A 17,500-nucleotide genomic window follows, 5' to 3' on the forward strand; every position below is an offset into this window, starting at 1 on the left:
CAGGACCCTGTCATGGCCAGCCCAATTTCGAGACCTGAATCCCATAAAAAAAACTCTGAAATGTGCTCAAGAGGAAGATGGATGGTCACAAGCCATGAAAAGAAGCCGAGCTGCTTGAATTCTTGCGCCAGGAGTAGCATAAAGTCACCCAACGGCAATGTGAAAGACTGGTGAAGAGCATGCCAAGACACATGAAAGTTGTGATTTTAAATCAAGGTTATTCCACCAAATATTGATTTCTGAACTCTTCCTAAGTTAAAGCATTAGTATTGTGTAGTTTAAAAATGAATATGAGCTTGTTTTCTTTGCATTATTCGAGATCTGAAGACACTGCATCTTTTTTGCTATTTTGACCAATTGTCATTTTTCTGCAAATAAATTATCTAAATGACAATATTTTTATTTGAAATTTGGTAGGAATGTTGCCAGTAGGTTATAGAATAAAACAGAAATGTACATTTTACTTTAACACATACCAATAAATAGTAAAACCAGAGAAACTGATAATTTTGAAGTGGTCTCTTAATTTTTTCCGCGGCTGTATATACACACATACGTACATACAAACAAACATGCATACAGAAAACAAATGGTCTTTGTCCTCTCTTTCTATTCCTCTCTGTCATTCCACTTCTGTCTTCTCTGCCTCTGTCTGTTCTGTACTCAGCATGGGTTCCCTCTGACACACTCATCTTGTCCATCCTGACCACTGCCACATGGTTGGAGGTACTGTCACTTACCGTTGGTCTCTCTTTCTCTATGTGTCTTTCTCATTCTCTTTCTCTCCTTAACCTGCCTCTCTGTCTCTCTCTCTCTCTCTCTCACACACACACGCACGCACGCACGCACGCACACACACACACACACACACAGAACACACACACACACACACGCACACACACACACACACACACACACGCACACACACACACACACACACACACCCACACCCACACACACACACACACACACTCTTCCCTCCTCCATCCCAGAGACTGACCTTGTCTATGCTGCTGGCTCCCCTGAGGAAGTGCTGCCACTCTGCGTTGGTGAGCTCCCCGCTCTGCATCATGATCTCCACGGACAGCATGAAGCTGTAGATGGTCTTGTGCTGCTCGAAGAGGCCCCGCGACACGTTGGTGTAGGCCGCCAGCAGCGTGCTGCGCAGCAGGATCTCCAGACGGGCGGACAGGTCGCTGTTCTTCTCCGACACCTCGATGGTTGTGTTGAACAGCTGAGGAGGACAGGGGGAGGGGGGGGTGGGATTTTTAATTTTTTGGGGAAATTCTGGATTAAACCCCTTGAGATGTACCATCTCGTTTTCAAGGGGGTTCACTATGTGTTGCATGTCTTTATGATGTAGGGGGAAACCGGAGTACCAGGTGTAAACCCACGCAGGCACGGGGAGAACATGCAAACTCCAATAATAATTATTAACATTAAAATAATAAACATTATGCAGTAGGATTCCCTGGATAACAGCCTTGGCCAGTCAAAGGATTTCACTGTAATGTAAGATGTTTAGGGTTTTTATATGTGTCGGCCATTGCCTTAAACCTGAAGGGAACTTTCAACCCTATACTGCATGTCTGTAGGCTGTAGACTGCAAGAGAGCAGAACCTTGAGGGCAGTGACAAGTGGTTTGTGCTTGTTTATAAAATTACATGATTATGATATGATATTAGTGCACATTAGTGCTTCATGTATACAGGACTTTATAGGAAGTTAAATGAAATGTGCATTGCAATACAGAGAGTGTGTTTCCTGGAGCAGGATTAATAGCACTGGTCTGGAGGAGAAAGGCTCCTCTGATACTCCTCAGAGTGCAGTAGACGGGGGGATGATGCCCGATTGGCGGATGCCCGATTGGCCGACTCCTGAGTGGCTGATGCCTGATTGGCTGACGCCTTAGTGGCTGATGCCTGAGTGGCTGATGTCTGAGTGGCTGATGTCTGAGTGGCTGATGCCTGATTGGCTGACGCCTTAGTGGCTGATGCCTGAGTGGCTGATGCCTGAGTGGCTGACACCTAAGGGGCTGATGTCTGATTGGCTGATCTCTGAGGGGCTGACGCCTGAGTGGCTGACACCCGAGAGGCTGTTGTCTGATTGGTTGTCGCCTGAGGGGCTGATCTCTAAGTGGCTGACGCCTGGTTGGCTGAGGCCTGAGGGGTTGTTCTCTGATTGGCTGAGGCCTGAGTGGCTGATCTCTGAGGGGATGATCTCTGATTGGCTGAGGCCTGAGTGGCTGAAGTCTGAGTGGCTGATCTCTGAGTGGCTGATCTCTGATTGGCTGAGGCCTGAGTGGCTGATCTCTGATTGGCCTGAGGGGCTGATCTCTGAGTGGCTGATCTCTGAGTGGCTGAGGCCTGAGGGGCTACACACAGCTCTTCCTCTAGCGGTAATGGAAAAGCAGGCACATGTAGACCCTCATGTGCTGAGAGGTCAGGTCTCCTGCGGCTGCAGAGGTAGAGCAGTCAGTGGAGGGTGGTGCACCTGTTTGAAGTACTTGAGAGAGAACTGGTACATGGGGTCGATCTCGGACAGGCTGGCGATGACGAAATACATGACGGAGCCCCTAGTGGCCACTGGACGGTACTTCTCACGCGCTGCGTTGATCATCTCCTCCGTGGCCTCCGCCTCCTCAAGACGCATTTTGATGGCTTCTGATGTGACCTGTACAAACACACACACACACACACACACACACACACACACACACACACACACACACACACACACACACACACACATACACACACACACACACACACACACACACACACACACACACACACATACACACACACACACACACACACACACACACACACACACACAGTGAAAAGAGAAAGAGATTGGCCAAGCGCATGTGACGTTCTGAAAGAACGTAGCTTACATAGCAACCTTACGTAGGCCAACGTGCTAATGTTAGAAAGTTGAGTGACTGACGCCTCGTAAATCACATCAACCATTATTGCTGGTTACAATAACGGTGTTATCGGATAGTGGCATGTCTATTTCTCGGTAACTTTTGAAAAATCTGAGCGAGAAAACGCTTTTAAGAGTTTTTCGAACAGGGCCTCGATAAACACACGAATGCTGACCTTTGACTCCTGTAGGGTCTGCACCAACTCCTCGTTGTCCAGGATGTTGCCCCGTGAGTTGAAGAGCAGCTTGAGGATGCGGTCCTCGATGGCCTTCAGCTGGTTGCGGTCGGCGTTGATGCGCACGATCAGCTGGTTCCGTTGCTCCTCCAGGTCGGGTCGCTCCAGTCGGACCACGTCACTGAGGGGAACCAGAACCAACAGCACCTCTTTCACCATCATGTTTCTATTACATCATCACAGGAATAAGCTGATAATAGCATTTACAGGTTGAACTTGTGTGTGTATGTGTGTGTATGTAAAAGGCCTGCGTCCTGAGGTTGTTAATCAACCCTTTAAGTGAATAGTAGTGCGTACAGAGCGAGTCAAACACATGGTGAGGTCGTGTGTGTGTGTGTGTGTGCTTGTGTGTGTGTCTGTGTGTGTCTGTGTGTGTCTGTGTGTGTGTGTGTGTGTGTGTGTGTGTGTGTGTGTGTCTGTGTGTGTGTGTATGTGTGTGTGTGTGTCTGTGTGTGTGTGTGTGTGTGTGTCTGTGTGTGTGTGTGTGTGTGTGTGTGTATGTGTCTGTGTGTCTGTGTGTGTGTGTGTGTGTGTGTGTGTGTGTGTGTGTGTGTGTGTGTGTGTGTGTGTGTGTGTGTGTGTGTGTGTGCAGTCCTGCCATGAGCATATAAGGTAACCTCAGCTAACCTCAGAAGCTGGTCCTCCAAGCCTGACTTGGTCACAGTGAAATTGATGATGGTCACCTTGATGCACACCTGAGTAGCAAGATCACAGAACATTTTCATCACAACCATGTCTATACACACACACACACACACACACACACACACACACACACACACACACCTCTGGAAGGTAGTGAGGATTGGCCATCTTGGTGGTCATGTAGAAACGGAAGTTTTTGTCATAGTCGATGTCCGAGTCTCCGAGGCGGATGAGAGTTCTGCCTCCGACCACAAACGTCTGCTTCAGGAGGATGGGCTCCAGGGACGGGTCAATGGTTTCCTTCAGCTGCACACACACAAACACATGTGCACAAACACACACACACACAGAAACACACACACAGAAACACACACACACACACACACACACAGACAGACAGACAGACAGACAGACAGACAGACAGACACACACAGACACACACTCTCTCACACGCACACACACACAGACACACACAACCACACACACACACACACACACATACACACACACACACACATTAGCACAATTCTGTAGTCTTCATGAAGCAGTATCTGTAGCATTAACACAACACTGAATGCATTTGAATAGGGGTCAAAGGTTACAACTGACCTCCTCCAGCAGGACAGGCATCCCCATGCGGATGGCGTTCTCCAGCGTCCTCAGGAAGCCTGAGTCCGTGAGCTTGATCACCTTCAGGCCGTTCACCTTCTCCTTCGTCCGAATCCAGCGGTTGGCCTTTGGGTCAGAGTTACACACTGGAGTTAGCCTTTATAATGTGTACCTGCATACTGGCCTCAACAGTGTCGAGACTAATGTTGAGTCAAGATAGATAGTGTTACTGTATGATAACGCTATTGTAATGGTTTAGTTATTCATGTTCCATGCCAAGATTAAATACACTGTTCTTCAGAGGCGCAACCTAGCACATACCATGAATTAAAAGGCTTCAACAGCTAAAAAAAGAAAATATAAGGAAAACATATTTAAACCTTAGATACGCAGGTTACAGTCCTTTAAAAATGCTGTCAGTGGGCCAATACCAAATTATCTGAAGCCAATCTGATAACCATTATTACATTATACCAAATCTAACATTATTACATTATACCAAATCTAACACTATTACATTATACCAAATCTAACATTATTACATTATACCAAATCTAACATTATTACATTATACCAAATCTAACATTATTACATTAATACCAAATCTAAGAGCCCTGTAAACATTATGTCTGTGGAGATAGGCAACCTGGTCCTGAGGGTCGATCATTAACGGCCAGCGACGTCCACGGGTCACCAGGATACCGTTCTCCGTGGATACGGTGTCCCTTGGCAACCCCTCAGCGTTCCACTGGCGGATCTCGTAGGGGTCCCCGAGGAGGTTGATCAGACTGAAGTTGTCACTGATGGGGATGCCCAGATCCTGGCAGCGCGCTATCCACTGGTCTATCAGCTAAGCACCGGGACACACACACAGGTGTCAATTGTGAAGTGAAGTTAGGAAGTATACAGAAAAAAAATGCTATAGATCTTTACTATATATATATAGTCGTAAAGATAGTGTTTTTCTGTATTATTTGGAGGTAAAAATAAAATAAAGGATAGTAAAACTACACAAACATTACTTTATGAGTCATAACTGTCCACTATGCAGAAGACAGAGATTACCGGTAGATCAGATTTGGATTATTCAAATGATGAGTAATACAGTCAACAAAGCTGGAACTATAGCTTTTGTAATTCAATTTATATAAACTTTAATAAATAATATTAAGTTCTATTATAAACTTGAATATGTTGGACCAAAGCCATGCACTAATCACAAAATACGCCATCCTATTTCTCGAGTGACTTACTAGCTGTCTGTAGTGGGAGGTGAAGGCACCATAGTAAGCCACACAGGCAGCAGCGATGAAGACATTGCCGGTGACGTTGTTGATCTCCTGCTCGAAGTAGGTGATGCTGTCCTGCCACCGCACCTGCTCATCACCCAGAGCTGCAGTCAGCTTCCCAGAGCGGCCCAGACGAGTCTCGGTCAGAGCCATGGTCTTAGCTGAATACACACGCACACACACACACATATACACCCGCACACACGCACGCACACACTCATATACACACGCACCCACACACACACGCACGCGCACACACACACACCCGCACACACACACGCACACACTCATATACACACGCACACACGCACCCACACACACACGGACGCACACACACACGCACACACACACGCACACACACACGCACATATACACACGCACCCACACACACACGCACGCACACACAGACGCAGACAGACACACACACACACATACACACACACACACACACACAGGCAGACCACACGTTAACACAGGCATATACACAAACTGGAACCTTCATCTCCAGTTTACAGTATGAATTCTCTCTCTCTCTCTCTCTCTCTCTTTCTCTCACCCAGTCCCTCTTGCTCGGCCACACTACTATCAAACTGGTCCTGTAAGACTTTGATCTGGTTCTCCACCTCCTGCAGCTGCAGCTGTTTCTCTTGAAGAGTGGCCATCGTCACTTCCAGCTCTGCCTGCAGAACACAGCCCACCACACCATGTCAGTCCTTCCAGTATGTCTTCAATAACTTCATGTTAACATCTCAACACATCTTATAAGTAACATATTCCCTTGTCTATACTATTCTACACATCCTATACCAATGCTTATGCTTATGCTACTGCTACTGCTACTGCTACTGCTAATGCTGATGCTGATGCTGATGCTGATGCTATGCTATGCTATGCTATACTATACTATACTATACTATACTATACTAATGCTTATGCTAATGCTAATGCTATGCTATACTACACCATACTAATGCTTATGCAAATGCTATACTAATACTCTACTACTGTATACTACACTACTACCATACCATACTATACTGCACTATACTACAATAGAATGAAATAGAACATGTTAGGATAGGATGAAATAGAATACATTTACTATTAACATTTAAATATGTCTCCTGTAAATCACGTGAAGGTGGATCTCCTACCTCAGCGGCAGCCAGTTTCTTCCTCTTGGGCTCCACCTCCTTGATGATCCTGGAGTAGAGGTCCATGGCCCTCACCCACATGCACATGGAGCGGCAGGCCTTGGACACCTTCTCCACCTTCTCGGGCACAAAGTCCGGGTTGTTGACGTACTTCGCGAGCTTCTGCAGGAGCTGCGGCTTGATGTTGTCCTTGTCGTACTCCATCAGCTTTCTCAGGAAGTAGGAGTCGCCGAGAACCTGCTTCGCACTGGACCAGTCAGTCCTGAGACAAATAGAGAAGGTAATTCATCTGTTGATTTTCTTTAATTATCAAACACAAAGTAGGAAGTGATTTTAGACTCTGAGTTGCAAACTCAAATGATTTAAAAGTCGAAATGCATTGATAATGCGTTTAATCGGTTTAGAATTGATAATCGATAATTGGTTTAAAATCGATCATCGGTTTAAAATCCATAATCGGTTTAAAATCAATAATCGGTTTAGAATCGAATCGTTGACCTCTAAATCGGAATCGAATCTTGAGGTGCCAAGAGATTCCCACCCCTAGTAAGCATGTCATCAACTTGTATAGCTACTATAGCTAGTAGAGAAATGTAATTTGTAAGCTTAAAGTGTAATCAGTTGAGTCTTAAAGTGTAATCGGGTAAAGTGCGTATGTGTTTGCAGGCGTGGTGACTAACTTGGCATGCAGGAGTATGCACACTGCCTCCATCACGGTCATGACCATGTCCGGGGGCTTGGTGAACACACGGAGCTCGGAGATGTCCGCTTTGTCGAGCGCGTCCAAGGCCTTGTTGGCACCCTCCAGAGCGGGCAGAGCCTCGTCCAGGTCCCGCTGGGCATCGCTGGCGATGGCCTGGGTGTCTTCAGCCTTCACCTTGGCTAGGGCCTGGTCCTCCGTCACCACACGGCGCACCTGAGAAGGGATGGGACGGGGATGCCAAAATGTAACTCTTCCCTGTGCTTGTTTGACGTGTGTGTGTGTGTGTGTGTGTGTGTGTGTGTGTGGGTGTGTGTGTTTGTGCATATGTTGTACTCCCAAGAAAAGAAAACCGAACTGAGGTGAGGGAGTGAGTGAAAATAAAGTGACTCACTTTGAGTAGATCAAGCACTCACAGACTAAAACTAAATAAAAAAGCTCATGAGGTGTGTGTGTCTGTGTGTGCACACAAGACTGTAACAGGCATTCTGGAGATGAACATCGGGACCATTTGTAGCCAAAGGGAGAGTGTGGTCACCCCATCCGGACTCGAACCCGGGTCTATAGGGTGCCAACCATGCGCTCTGACCTGAATGAAATTTCTCTCGAAAATGTTATGTCTAAATGTGATTCTGTGTGTGGCGGCACAAATAATGCTTGTCCACAGCAGCATGCCAGCAAACACGAGAGGACACACACCTCGTCAGCCTTCTCCTGGTCCACAGCCAGCCTTTCCATGAGAGCGCCCACATCGATGGACTTCTGCTTGAGCACCGGCTCCAGAGCGGACAGGTCGATCTTCATCTTAGCCACCAACTCGTTCGTCTCCAGCAGTTTGGTCAGACCATTCTTCACACGGTCACGGGCCTACACACAAACATAGAATAGTCCTCCATTAAAACCAGTGGTGGACAAACTCAAATATAGTCGATTGTAAAATACAGAGCTGTAACAGCCTTTCTTAGGTCCACAGCCTAACTAGACCCCCACTGGCCGACATACAGTATTATTGATTACGTCATGCCAGTATGAACCCAGAAGAAATACTGTGTAAGCCAAAATGAAACGATTGTCAGTCGATCTCAAGTATGCAGGAGAGCAACAAAAAGTTGTTCATGATATTAATATGGAATGGCCTACAGAATACAGCAACGGAGAAATGCTTATTGCAGTTAGAGTTAACAATACCCATATCTTGGGGATACTTACATTAATGTTTCGTAAATGTTTAGTGGTTTAAGTAAACCACTGCAGTAAATAACGTTAGTCGATCCTCACTGCGAAGCGCTAAGCTACATGATCGTGTGTGTGCCCTCACCCGTGGTAGAGGTTGATGAAGCTATGTGTTCGTGTGTGTGCCCCTACCATGACCAGCTCCTGCCTTTTCTTGCCCAGCATGGCCAGGTAGAGGTTGATGAGAGCGTGTGTGCATGTGTGTGTGTGTGTGTGTGCCCTCACCATGACCAGCTCCTGCCTCTTCTTGCCCAGCATGGCCAGGTAGAGGTTGATGAGAGCGTGTGTGCATGTGTGTGTGTGTGTGTGTGTGTGTGTGTGTGTGTGTGCCCTTACCATGACCAGCTCCTGCCTTTTCTTGCCCAGCATGGCCAGGTAGAGGTTGATGAGAGCGTGTGTACATGTGTGTGTGTGTGTGTGTGTGTGCCCTCACCATGACCAGCTCCTGCCTCTTCTTGCCCAGCATGGCCAGGTAGAGGTTGATGAGCTCCAGGTAGGAGGTGGGCGTGGTGTAGTATCGGCGGCGCAGCTCGGAGTAGAAGCGCTCGGCCATCTCCGTCACGCTTACGTGGATCTCCACGCACATCTGCGTCAGGCTCTCCTTCATCTCCTCGCTGCCCAGCTCCACGTTCAGGAAGAAGGTCCGCGAGACCGACAGCAGAGCGTCCCGCGGCCACTGGGGATGGAGAGAGAGGGAGAGAGACACGTCATAAGATGTGTTCTCTTTTTCGCTTTTATTTACGTTTTACTTTTCCTGTAAGAGCTCTGGCAATACATTGTATCTGACCAATCATGCACATTTAGATTGGATGGAGAGAAACAGAGATGGAGAGACAGAGACAGACAGAGGTAAGAAGAAAAAACAGAGGAAGAGATAGAGTCAGAGAGAGGGAAGGGATGAGAGAGGGAGACAGTGAGGGAGGGGAGAAGAGGGAGAGTCAGGCAGAGGACATGAGAGGAGAGGAGAAAAAGACCATGTTAACATGATCATATAAATCACTCAAAAGAAATATCTAGAGGCCCTCGCTAACACTATAAAAAAACAAGGATTTTATATTCTGGAAGAACAGCTCTTGCATCTGAACAAACTCCCAAGAGATATCTGCTACGGGTCAAGTGCATTAGAAACACAATGAGAAATGACATCAGAGTGAGAATCCTCATGACGAGGGGACGGGGGTTGAAAGTGAAATCAGAGTGAAAAAGGGGATATACAGTACCAGTCAAAAGTTTGGACACACCTTTAATTTATTATTAAGTGTTTTCTTTACTTTTATTATTTTCTACATTGTAGATTAATACTGGAGACATTTAAACTACGAAAGAACCCAAATGGAATGATGTACAAAACAAAAAAAAGTGTTATCTACCAGGTAGAAAATGATAAAAGTAAAGAAAAAACTTCTCAAAAAATGAGAAGGTGTGTCCAAACTTTTGACTGGTACTGTATATTTATATAAGGACTGTTCATGGACATCAGACAGACCTGCACAAACCAGTCGATGGTGCAGCAGTTGACCAGCGAAGGGAACAGGCGGCAGCGCGACCTGAAGGAGTCGCCCACCGGGCTCATGCACAGCACGATGTGCAGCTTCTCACGCACGCGCTGGATAAAGAACTGGAACACCTACACACACACAAGCACACACGCGCACACACGCGCACACACACACACACACACACACACACACACACACACACACACACACACACACACACACACACAAACACACACGTTTAACGTAAACCTTATCTTCCCTACCGATATGAATAGTGCTGACGCCATCTGCTAAGCCTACCTCATCCCTGTTGCCCTCATTGATGCCCGCCTCCTTGGCCTTGGGTCGGGTGGCTGCCAACACCTGCTCCAGCTCGTCTTTCTCAAACAGGTTGGGCACCTCACCTGAGTTCAGCATGTTGTTAATGTCCTCCAGAAACTCCTCAACCACGATCTAAAGCAACGGCCAGTGAAAAGCAGGACAGTTGTCACAGGCCTGTCTCAAACTCAAACTCTGACACCGCTGCCACTGCTAAGACGCTTGAATATTTGCCATGATGTAGGTGTATTGAAAGCTAATTTACTCAATAAATCATGTGTATCATAATACACATATACTGAATAAGGATGCAAAGTATATTATTATCTACATTATCAAATAATCAAATTGCATAAACTCTACGATAGAAACAGAGTGAAGGAAGTCAATATGTAGAGTTGATGTAGAGGCAGTTTTGTGGAGGAGTGTGATCTGACATGTGTTCTGACGTGTGATCTGACACGTGATCTGACGTGTGATCTGACGTGTGATCTGACATGTGATCTGACGTGTGATCTGACATGAGATCTGACATGTGATCTGACGTGCATCTTCCACACCTGTGTGTCGGTGAAAAGGAAGACCATGTTCTGATCGTCCACGCCCGCCATCTTGTAGAGTTTGCGCAGGTCCTCGTGGAAGCTGTCGTAGTTGTAGCCGCGACTGAGCTCGATCTGGAAGCAGCGGTAGCCGCACATGTGGGCAGCCAGTCGGGTGAGAGACTGCTTGCCTGTGCCACCCACGCCAACCAGCAGGGCATTGCCACGCTCTTGGCGAATCATGCGAGCAATCCTATTGGTAAAGACAAAACAAAGAAAAATAGAAAGAAAGAAAGAAATTCAAATTTCCAACCGAAAAACACACTAGTGTATGTTCACAAACTCAAATGTAAAAGTATTTACCTAGACACATGCTCTACAGCATCCTGAAAGAAGACGAGCTTGGTCTCCTTGGAGAAGGTCATGTTGTAATCGTCCAGGTAGTCCTGCAGAACATTCCGGATTTTGTCCATGTCTGTCAGGTCCTCATAGATGCGATCAGCCTTCTCGGCCCCCACCTGTCGAGCACATTCAACCACCTCAAACAACCGGAGCTCAACAGACCCCAAATAAACACCAGGATCAATCCATCTCTCTGATAGGCTGCTCTGGGACAAAGTCACAACAAGGTTATCTGCCGTCTCAACGATTCAATTAGATAACAAGTGAAATGTTTGCATATGCTTCTGCAGGAGTGATGTAGGGTGAAGTACCTTGATGAAATCTCCAAAGATGATTGGCTTTGTCACGAAATAATCAGGCTGGAGGTTAAGTCCAAAATATTTACCTGCCGATTAATGAGAGAGATTAATCTCAGAAGGAGCCATTTTAATTACTTGCTGCCACAGGGGTGAACAGTGGACACAAAATGGAAATTTGAAAAAAAAAAAAAACTATTGACTTGTTAAGTAAGGGGGGTGGTTATACATTTTAAAGACAAAAAATGGACAATTTGAAAAAAAAGAACTATTGACTTGTTAAGTAAGGGGGGTGGTTATACATTTTAAAGACAAAAAATGGACAATTTGAAAAAAAAGAACTATTGACTTGTTAAGTAAGCGGGGTGGTTATACATTTTAAAAGCTTTTAAAAGTCAAACAAATGAGAGTGAGTATTATCTGTAATATTCCAGTGAAGCTCTTCTTGAGCTGCGGAGGTGTCTTACTGGCCATCTCCGACACCATAGTGTTGAAGTATGTTTTGTCCTCGGTGTTTATGAGGCGGTCATGGAAGACCCTCATAGTCTCGTGACAAAACAGACGGAAAATCTGCGTCTGGTCCCGCACCGCTCCAGCCTCGCACTGCAACATTCCTGAACAGAACCACAACCATCAGGGAGCTAAGTTTATGTATGTATGTGTGTGTGTGTGTGTGTGTGTGTATGTGTGTTTATGTATGTGTGTGTGTGTGGTTGTGTGTGTGTGTGGGGGGGGGGGGGGGGGGGGGGGGGTATGTGGCAAATTCCAGGCAAATACAAGTGACTTGTTTGAGGGTAAGAGATTTTCCATAAACCAAAGATAATGAATATTGTTTTTAAATGAACAGTGTGTGAGTGTGCCTGTGTGTGTGTGTGTGTGTGTCTGTGTGTGTGCGTGTGTGTGTGTGTGTGTGTGTGTGTGTGTGTGTGTGCGTGTGCGTGTGCGTGTGCCTGTGCCTGTGAGTGTGTGTGTGCGTGCATGCCTGTGACCTGTCTCTTACCCTGCACACACTTGGACAGGTCCCTGAGGTTGAAGACGTAGTGGGACTTGGCGGGCGTGGGCAGCAGGTCCACGCTCATGCGGTGGTAGATCTCCACGGCGGCGTCCACGATGCTGCCCGCGCACTGCTTCACCGCCTGGGGGAAGTCATGGAGGAAGCCGCCCAGGATCGACTGAAAGATGGAGGTCAAAGGTCAGAGGTTATTTTAATTTTTTTAATTTTAAATGTTTTATTATTATTTTTATGTATGATATTTATGAATCTATGTATTAATTGTTATTTATTATTATTTAGCTGTGTAAGAAGTCTGTTGCTGCCTCTACTGTCTCGTTGTCATTGTGGCAATGACAAATAAAGTACTTTGAACTTTGAACTTGAGAGGAGTGATGAGACCCACACAGTACTGTGCATCAACGGCACAGTAAGAAGGCTGGAAGACGACTACCGAGGGTTAGTGGCAATGAATGAATGACATTTACATGGAATTATTTAAGGCGAGACACGGCAGGTGAAATATCGATTTTTTCATGCCCTGGTCAAATTTGAGATTTTGGGCTAGTTTGCCTCTTTAACTTGTTATCTTTCATACTACCATAAAGAAAACGTCAAAATTACACATTTAAGTGTCTGTTTCACTGCATTTAGTTCAGCCGCGGCATCCATTTTCTCCTAACTTTACCAAGAATTCTCCCTTGAACCACGTTCAGCGTTTCGTCTTTTTACACGACATCTGTCATGTCTGGAATGACTTTAACGCTATGAGCCTCGATCAGAAGGCTGTGTAATCCAAATATGGGCATTTCCTTTCTTTTCAGCAACCAATCCTGACTTTCTGAAGGGATTCATTGGCTGACGGCGCTTTTCTGCTAACGTGATTCGCTCAGTGCCCCACGTGTTGTCTTTAAATGCGGTTTTCTCAAAATGAGTGTTTTTTCATTTTTAGGTACACATTTCTCAGCCTATGTAGAACCTAGGTACACCACACTTCCCAGTTTCACACAGAGCATTGTTATGAAGACATCTACAGATGGATTTATTTATAAATTGTTCCTGGCCAGATTTATGGGTCATTTTACCTGGAAATCATGGCGAAAATAGGGTTTTTAAGGCCACGGATAGTATATTTTGATTTCCCAGGTCATAAAAGCAGATATCCTAAAATCCATCTGAGTATTTTTTGTCATTTGATATATAAACAAAATAAAAAAAGAATTTTGGTCCTGGCTTTATCACAGTTTAAGATTCATGTACCTGAAATATATGCAAAAACTTGCATATTTAATGAGATCCATCCTAATTAGCATAATTAAATATGCAAAATTCAAAAACTTGTAATACATTTTTTTCTTGTAATGATGTATGTAATCAACTGGTAAAGTTTCATGGTGATCCCTTGTATTTAAATTTTTTACCCTATTCACCTGCCATGTCTCGCCTTAAGAGATGGCCATCAAGAGTGATTTGCATTAGATTGCAGGTGTTGTGTGTGTTTGTATGAGTGCATAGGAGTGTGTGTTTGTATGAGTGCATATGAGTGTGTGTTTGTATGAGTGCATATGAGTGTGTGTTTGTATGAGTGCATATGAGTGTGTGTTTGTATGAGTGCATATGAGTGTGTGTTTGTATGAGTGCATATGAGTGTGTGTTTGTATGAGTGCATATGAGTGTGTGTTTGTATGAGTGCATATGAGTGTGTGTTTGTATGAGTGCATATGAGTGTGTGTTTGTATGAGTGCATATGAGTGTGTGTTTGTATGAGTGCATATGAGTGTGTGTTTGTATGAGTGCATATGAGTGTGTGTTTGTATGAGTGCATATGAGTGTGTTTGTATGAGTGTGTATGAGTGTGTGTTTGTATGAGTGCATATGAGTGTGTGTTTGTATGAGTGCATATGAGTGTGTGTTTGTATGAGTGTGTATGAGTGTGTGTTTGTATGAGTGTGTATGAGTGTGTGTTTGTATGAGTGCATATGAGTGTGTGTTTGTATGAGTGCATATGAGTGTGTGTTTGTATGAGTGTGTATGAGTGTGTGTTTGTATGAGTGCATATGAGTGTGTGTTTGTATGAGTGCATATGAGTGTGTGTTTGTATGAGTGCATATGAGTGTGTGTTTGTATGAGTGCATATGAGTGTGTGTTTGTATGAGTGCATAGGAGTGTGTGTTTGTATGAGTGTGTATGAGTGTGTGTTTGTATGAGTGTGTATGAGTGTGTGTTTGTATGAGTGCATATGAGTGTGTGTTTGTATGAGTGCATATGAGTGTGTGTTTGTATGAGTGCATATGAGTGTGTGTTTGTATGAGTGTGTATGAGTGTGTGTTTGTATGAGTGCATATGAGTGTGTGTTTGTATGAGTGTGTATGAGTGTGTGTTTGTATGAGTGTGTGCGCTCGATGTGTGCTACCATCAGTTTATCAGCAGGACCACTTAGTTAATCACTTTTATGAGCTAGAATGTTAATGTGACACGCAGCTGTCAAAACGTATTGAATAATAATGTAATTACGAAATAAGGTAATAACCTGGGGTCAGATAGGTATTATCATGTTTAATTTGGAACATGTGTGGCGTGTGTTTTTTTAGTGTGTGCGTCTGACCTTGATATGGGTGAATGTGTGTGTCTGTGTCTGACCTCGATATGTGTGCATGTGTGTGTGAGTGTATGTCTGGCCTTGATATGTGTGCATGTATGATCGAGTGTGTGTGTGTGTGTGTGTGTGTGTCTGACCTTGATATGTGTGCATGTGTGTGTGAGTGTGTGTGTCTGGCCATGATATGTGTGCAAGTGTGTGTGAGTGTGTGTGTGTGTCTGGCCTTGATATATGTGCATGTGTGTGTGAGTGTGTGTGTCTCTCCTTGATGTGTGTGCATGTATGCCCGAGTGTGTGTGTGTGTGTGTGTGTGTGTGTCTAACCTTGAAGATCTGTTTGAGGCTGTGTTCTGACGGGGTGGGCAGGCACAGCATGCTGAAGTGGCGGATGAAGCGCGGGGTCACAGGGTTCCTGCCTCCACCAGGGGGCGCACACGCTGCAGCGATCGTCATGTCCTACGGGCCGAGAGGAACATGGGACACCTCACACTCAGTCCCCTCAAATAACACTGCACACACACACACACACACACACACAGACACATCTTCCCCACACCTCAAATAACACTGCACACTGAAAGCTGTGACAACTCATCAAACTGAATTAATTTAAACTGAACAACTGAATAATATAGCATAGTACATAAACTAGTATAGTATAGTTTATAAACTAGTATAGTATAATATTTAAACTAGTATAGTGTAGTTTATAAACTAGTATAGTATGGTTTATAAACTAGTATAGTATATAAAGTGTATTACTGATTACTGTTCAAAGAGAAAAGACGATCTTTAGACCTCTTAAGAGTTTTCGGCCATTGAGTTTTGTCGTTTTGTCAGATAAACATATTGGACACCTGGGTACCTGTATTTCTTTCCAGAAGAACTTCTCTCGGTCGTAGAAGCCCTTGAAGTCCTGGAACTGTCGCAGGAGCTCGATGGGAGGCTGGGAGCCATAGCAGTCCAGTTTGGGCATGTTCAGATCATCCACAAAAATCACTATCTTCTTGTTAGCTGGAGCTCCTGATAACCACACAGTAAAAATCAGTGAGATTGGTTATTAAGTAGGTTTATAACTTTTAGACACACTTTTAGACACATTTTTCAGATATTTACACAGTAAAAATGAGTGAGATTGGTTATTTAGTAGATTTATAACTTTTAGACACACTTTTAGACACAGTTTTCAGATATTTAGTAATTATGTTTTTTCATCGCGCTCACCAAGGATGTTCTTCCTCTTCTTCTCCAGCTTGGACTCGATGATCTCCTGAGTGCGCGCTGAGGAGGTCTGGGCAGAGAAGTTGATGTAGACCGGGACATACCCAGCCTCCTCCTGGACTCTATCGAGCAGCGCACGAGCCACCACTGACTGAAGAGGACAGAGAGAGAGAGAGAGAGAGAGAAGGAGAGAGAAGGAGAGAGAAGGAGAGTGATAGAGAGAGAGAGTCAGAGCGAGAGAGAGAGAGAGAGAGAGAGAGAGAAGGAGAGAGAAGGAGAGTGATAGAGAGAGAGAGTCAGAGCGAGAGAGAGAGAGAGAGAGAGAGAGAGAGAGAGAGAGAGAGAGAGAGAGGGAAAGTCACAGAGAGAGGGAGGCAGAGAGATTGACAGAGCGAGAGACAGACAGACAGACCAAGACACCAACAGATTGAGATTAATTTATTTTTATATTTTATTATAAATATAACAAAAATATAACAAAAATAATATATATATATATATATATACAGTGGTGGCCAAAATTGTTAGAACACTAGGCATATTTAAGAAGTGTCAGTTGTTTTTGTTGAATTGGCCATTAAAATACCCTTAAAACTAATGAAATACTACAAAGTCATCATTATGCTCTATAAACCATAGAATAGAGCCATCATAAGTAGATTTAGGTCAATTTACGTACAAAAACAAGCTAGGCCTATTTCACTGTCAATGTCACATAATCATGTTCCTTCACAGAAGAAGCCAAATGACTTGTGTAATCATTGTCAGGTGTGATCGTGGTTAAATTGATGGTGATGCAAGAGTCTTAGGACACAGCTCGGTGATTCTTTTGAATGTACAAG

The 17,500-nt window shown here is 44.7% G+C and overlaps 1 protein-coding gene across 1 annotated transcript in view; it reads right to left on the reverse strand.

Moving 5' to 3' along the window:
• dnah6 (dynein, axonemal, heavy chain 6) overlaps positions 1 to 17,500 on the reverse strand; it is a gene marked incomplete at both ends in the record, with an annotated part of 66,113 nt that overhangs the window by 21,798 nt on the left and 26,815 nt on the right. The window contains 23 exons of the mRNA XM_080851363.1: positions 1,001 to 1,234; positions 2,494 to 2,673; positions 3,105 to 3,285; positions 3,792 to 3,859; positions 3,951 to 4,115; positions 4,419 to 4,544; positions 5,065 to 5,268; positions 5,672 to 5,868; positions 6,264 to 6,387; positions 6,862 to 7,123; positions 7,542 to 7,777; positions 8,261 to 8,428; positions 9,228 to 9,470; positions 10,281 to 10,421; positions 10,594 to 10,746; positions 11,172 to 11,403; positions 11,514 to 11,668; positions 11,864 to 11,937; positions 12,316 to 12,462; positions 12,849 to 13,020; positions 15,762 to 15,893; positions 16,303 to 16,460; positions 16,662 to 16,809. Coding sequence (XP_080707489.1) covers positions 1,001 to 1,234; positions 2,494 to 2,673; positions 3,105 to 3,285; positions 3,792 to 3,859; positions 3,951 to 4,115; positions 4,419 to 4,544; positions 5,065 to 5,268; positions 5,672 to 5,868; positions 6,264 to 6,387; positions 6,862 to 7,123; positions 7,542 to 7,777; positions 8,261 to 8,428; positions 9,228 to 9,470; positions 10,281 to 10,421; positions 10,594 to 10,746; positions 11,172 to 11,403; positions 11,514 to 11,668; positions 11,864 to 11,937; positions 12,316 to 12,462; positions 12,849 to 13,020; positions 15,762 to 15,893; positions 16,303 to 16,460; positions 16,662 to 16,809 — 3,900 coding nt within the window. The remainder of the gene's footprint in view (positions 1 to 1,000; positions 1,235 to 2,493; positions 2,674 to 3,104; positions 3,286 to 3,791; positions 3,860 to 3,950; positions 4,116 to 4,418; positions 4,545 to 5,064; positions 5,269 to 5,671; positions 5,869 to 6,263; positions 6,388 to 6,861; positions 7,124 to 7,541; positions 7,778 to 8,260; positions 8,429 to 9,227; positions 9,471 to 10,280; positions 10,422 to 10,593; positions 10,747 to 11,171; positions 11,404 to 11,513; positions 11,669 to 11,863; positions 11,938 to 12,315; positions 12,463 to 12,848; positions 13,021 to 15,761; positions 15,894 to 16,302; positions 16,461 to 16,661; positions 16,810 to 17,500) is intronic.

Source organism: Sprattus sprattus, assembly GCF_963457725.1.
Source record: "Sprattus sprattus genome assembly, chromosome: 14".
NCBI classification, from domain to species: Eukaryota; Metazoa; Chordata; class Actinopteri; order Clupeiformes; family Clupeidae; genus Sprattus; species Sprattus sprattus.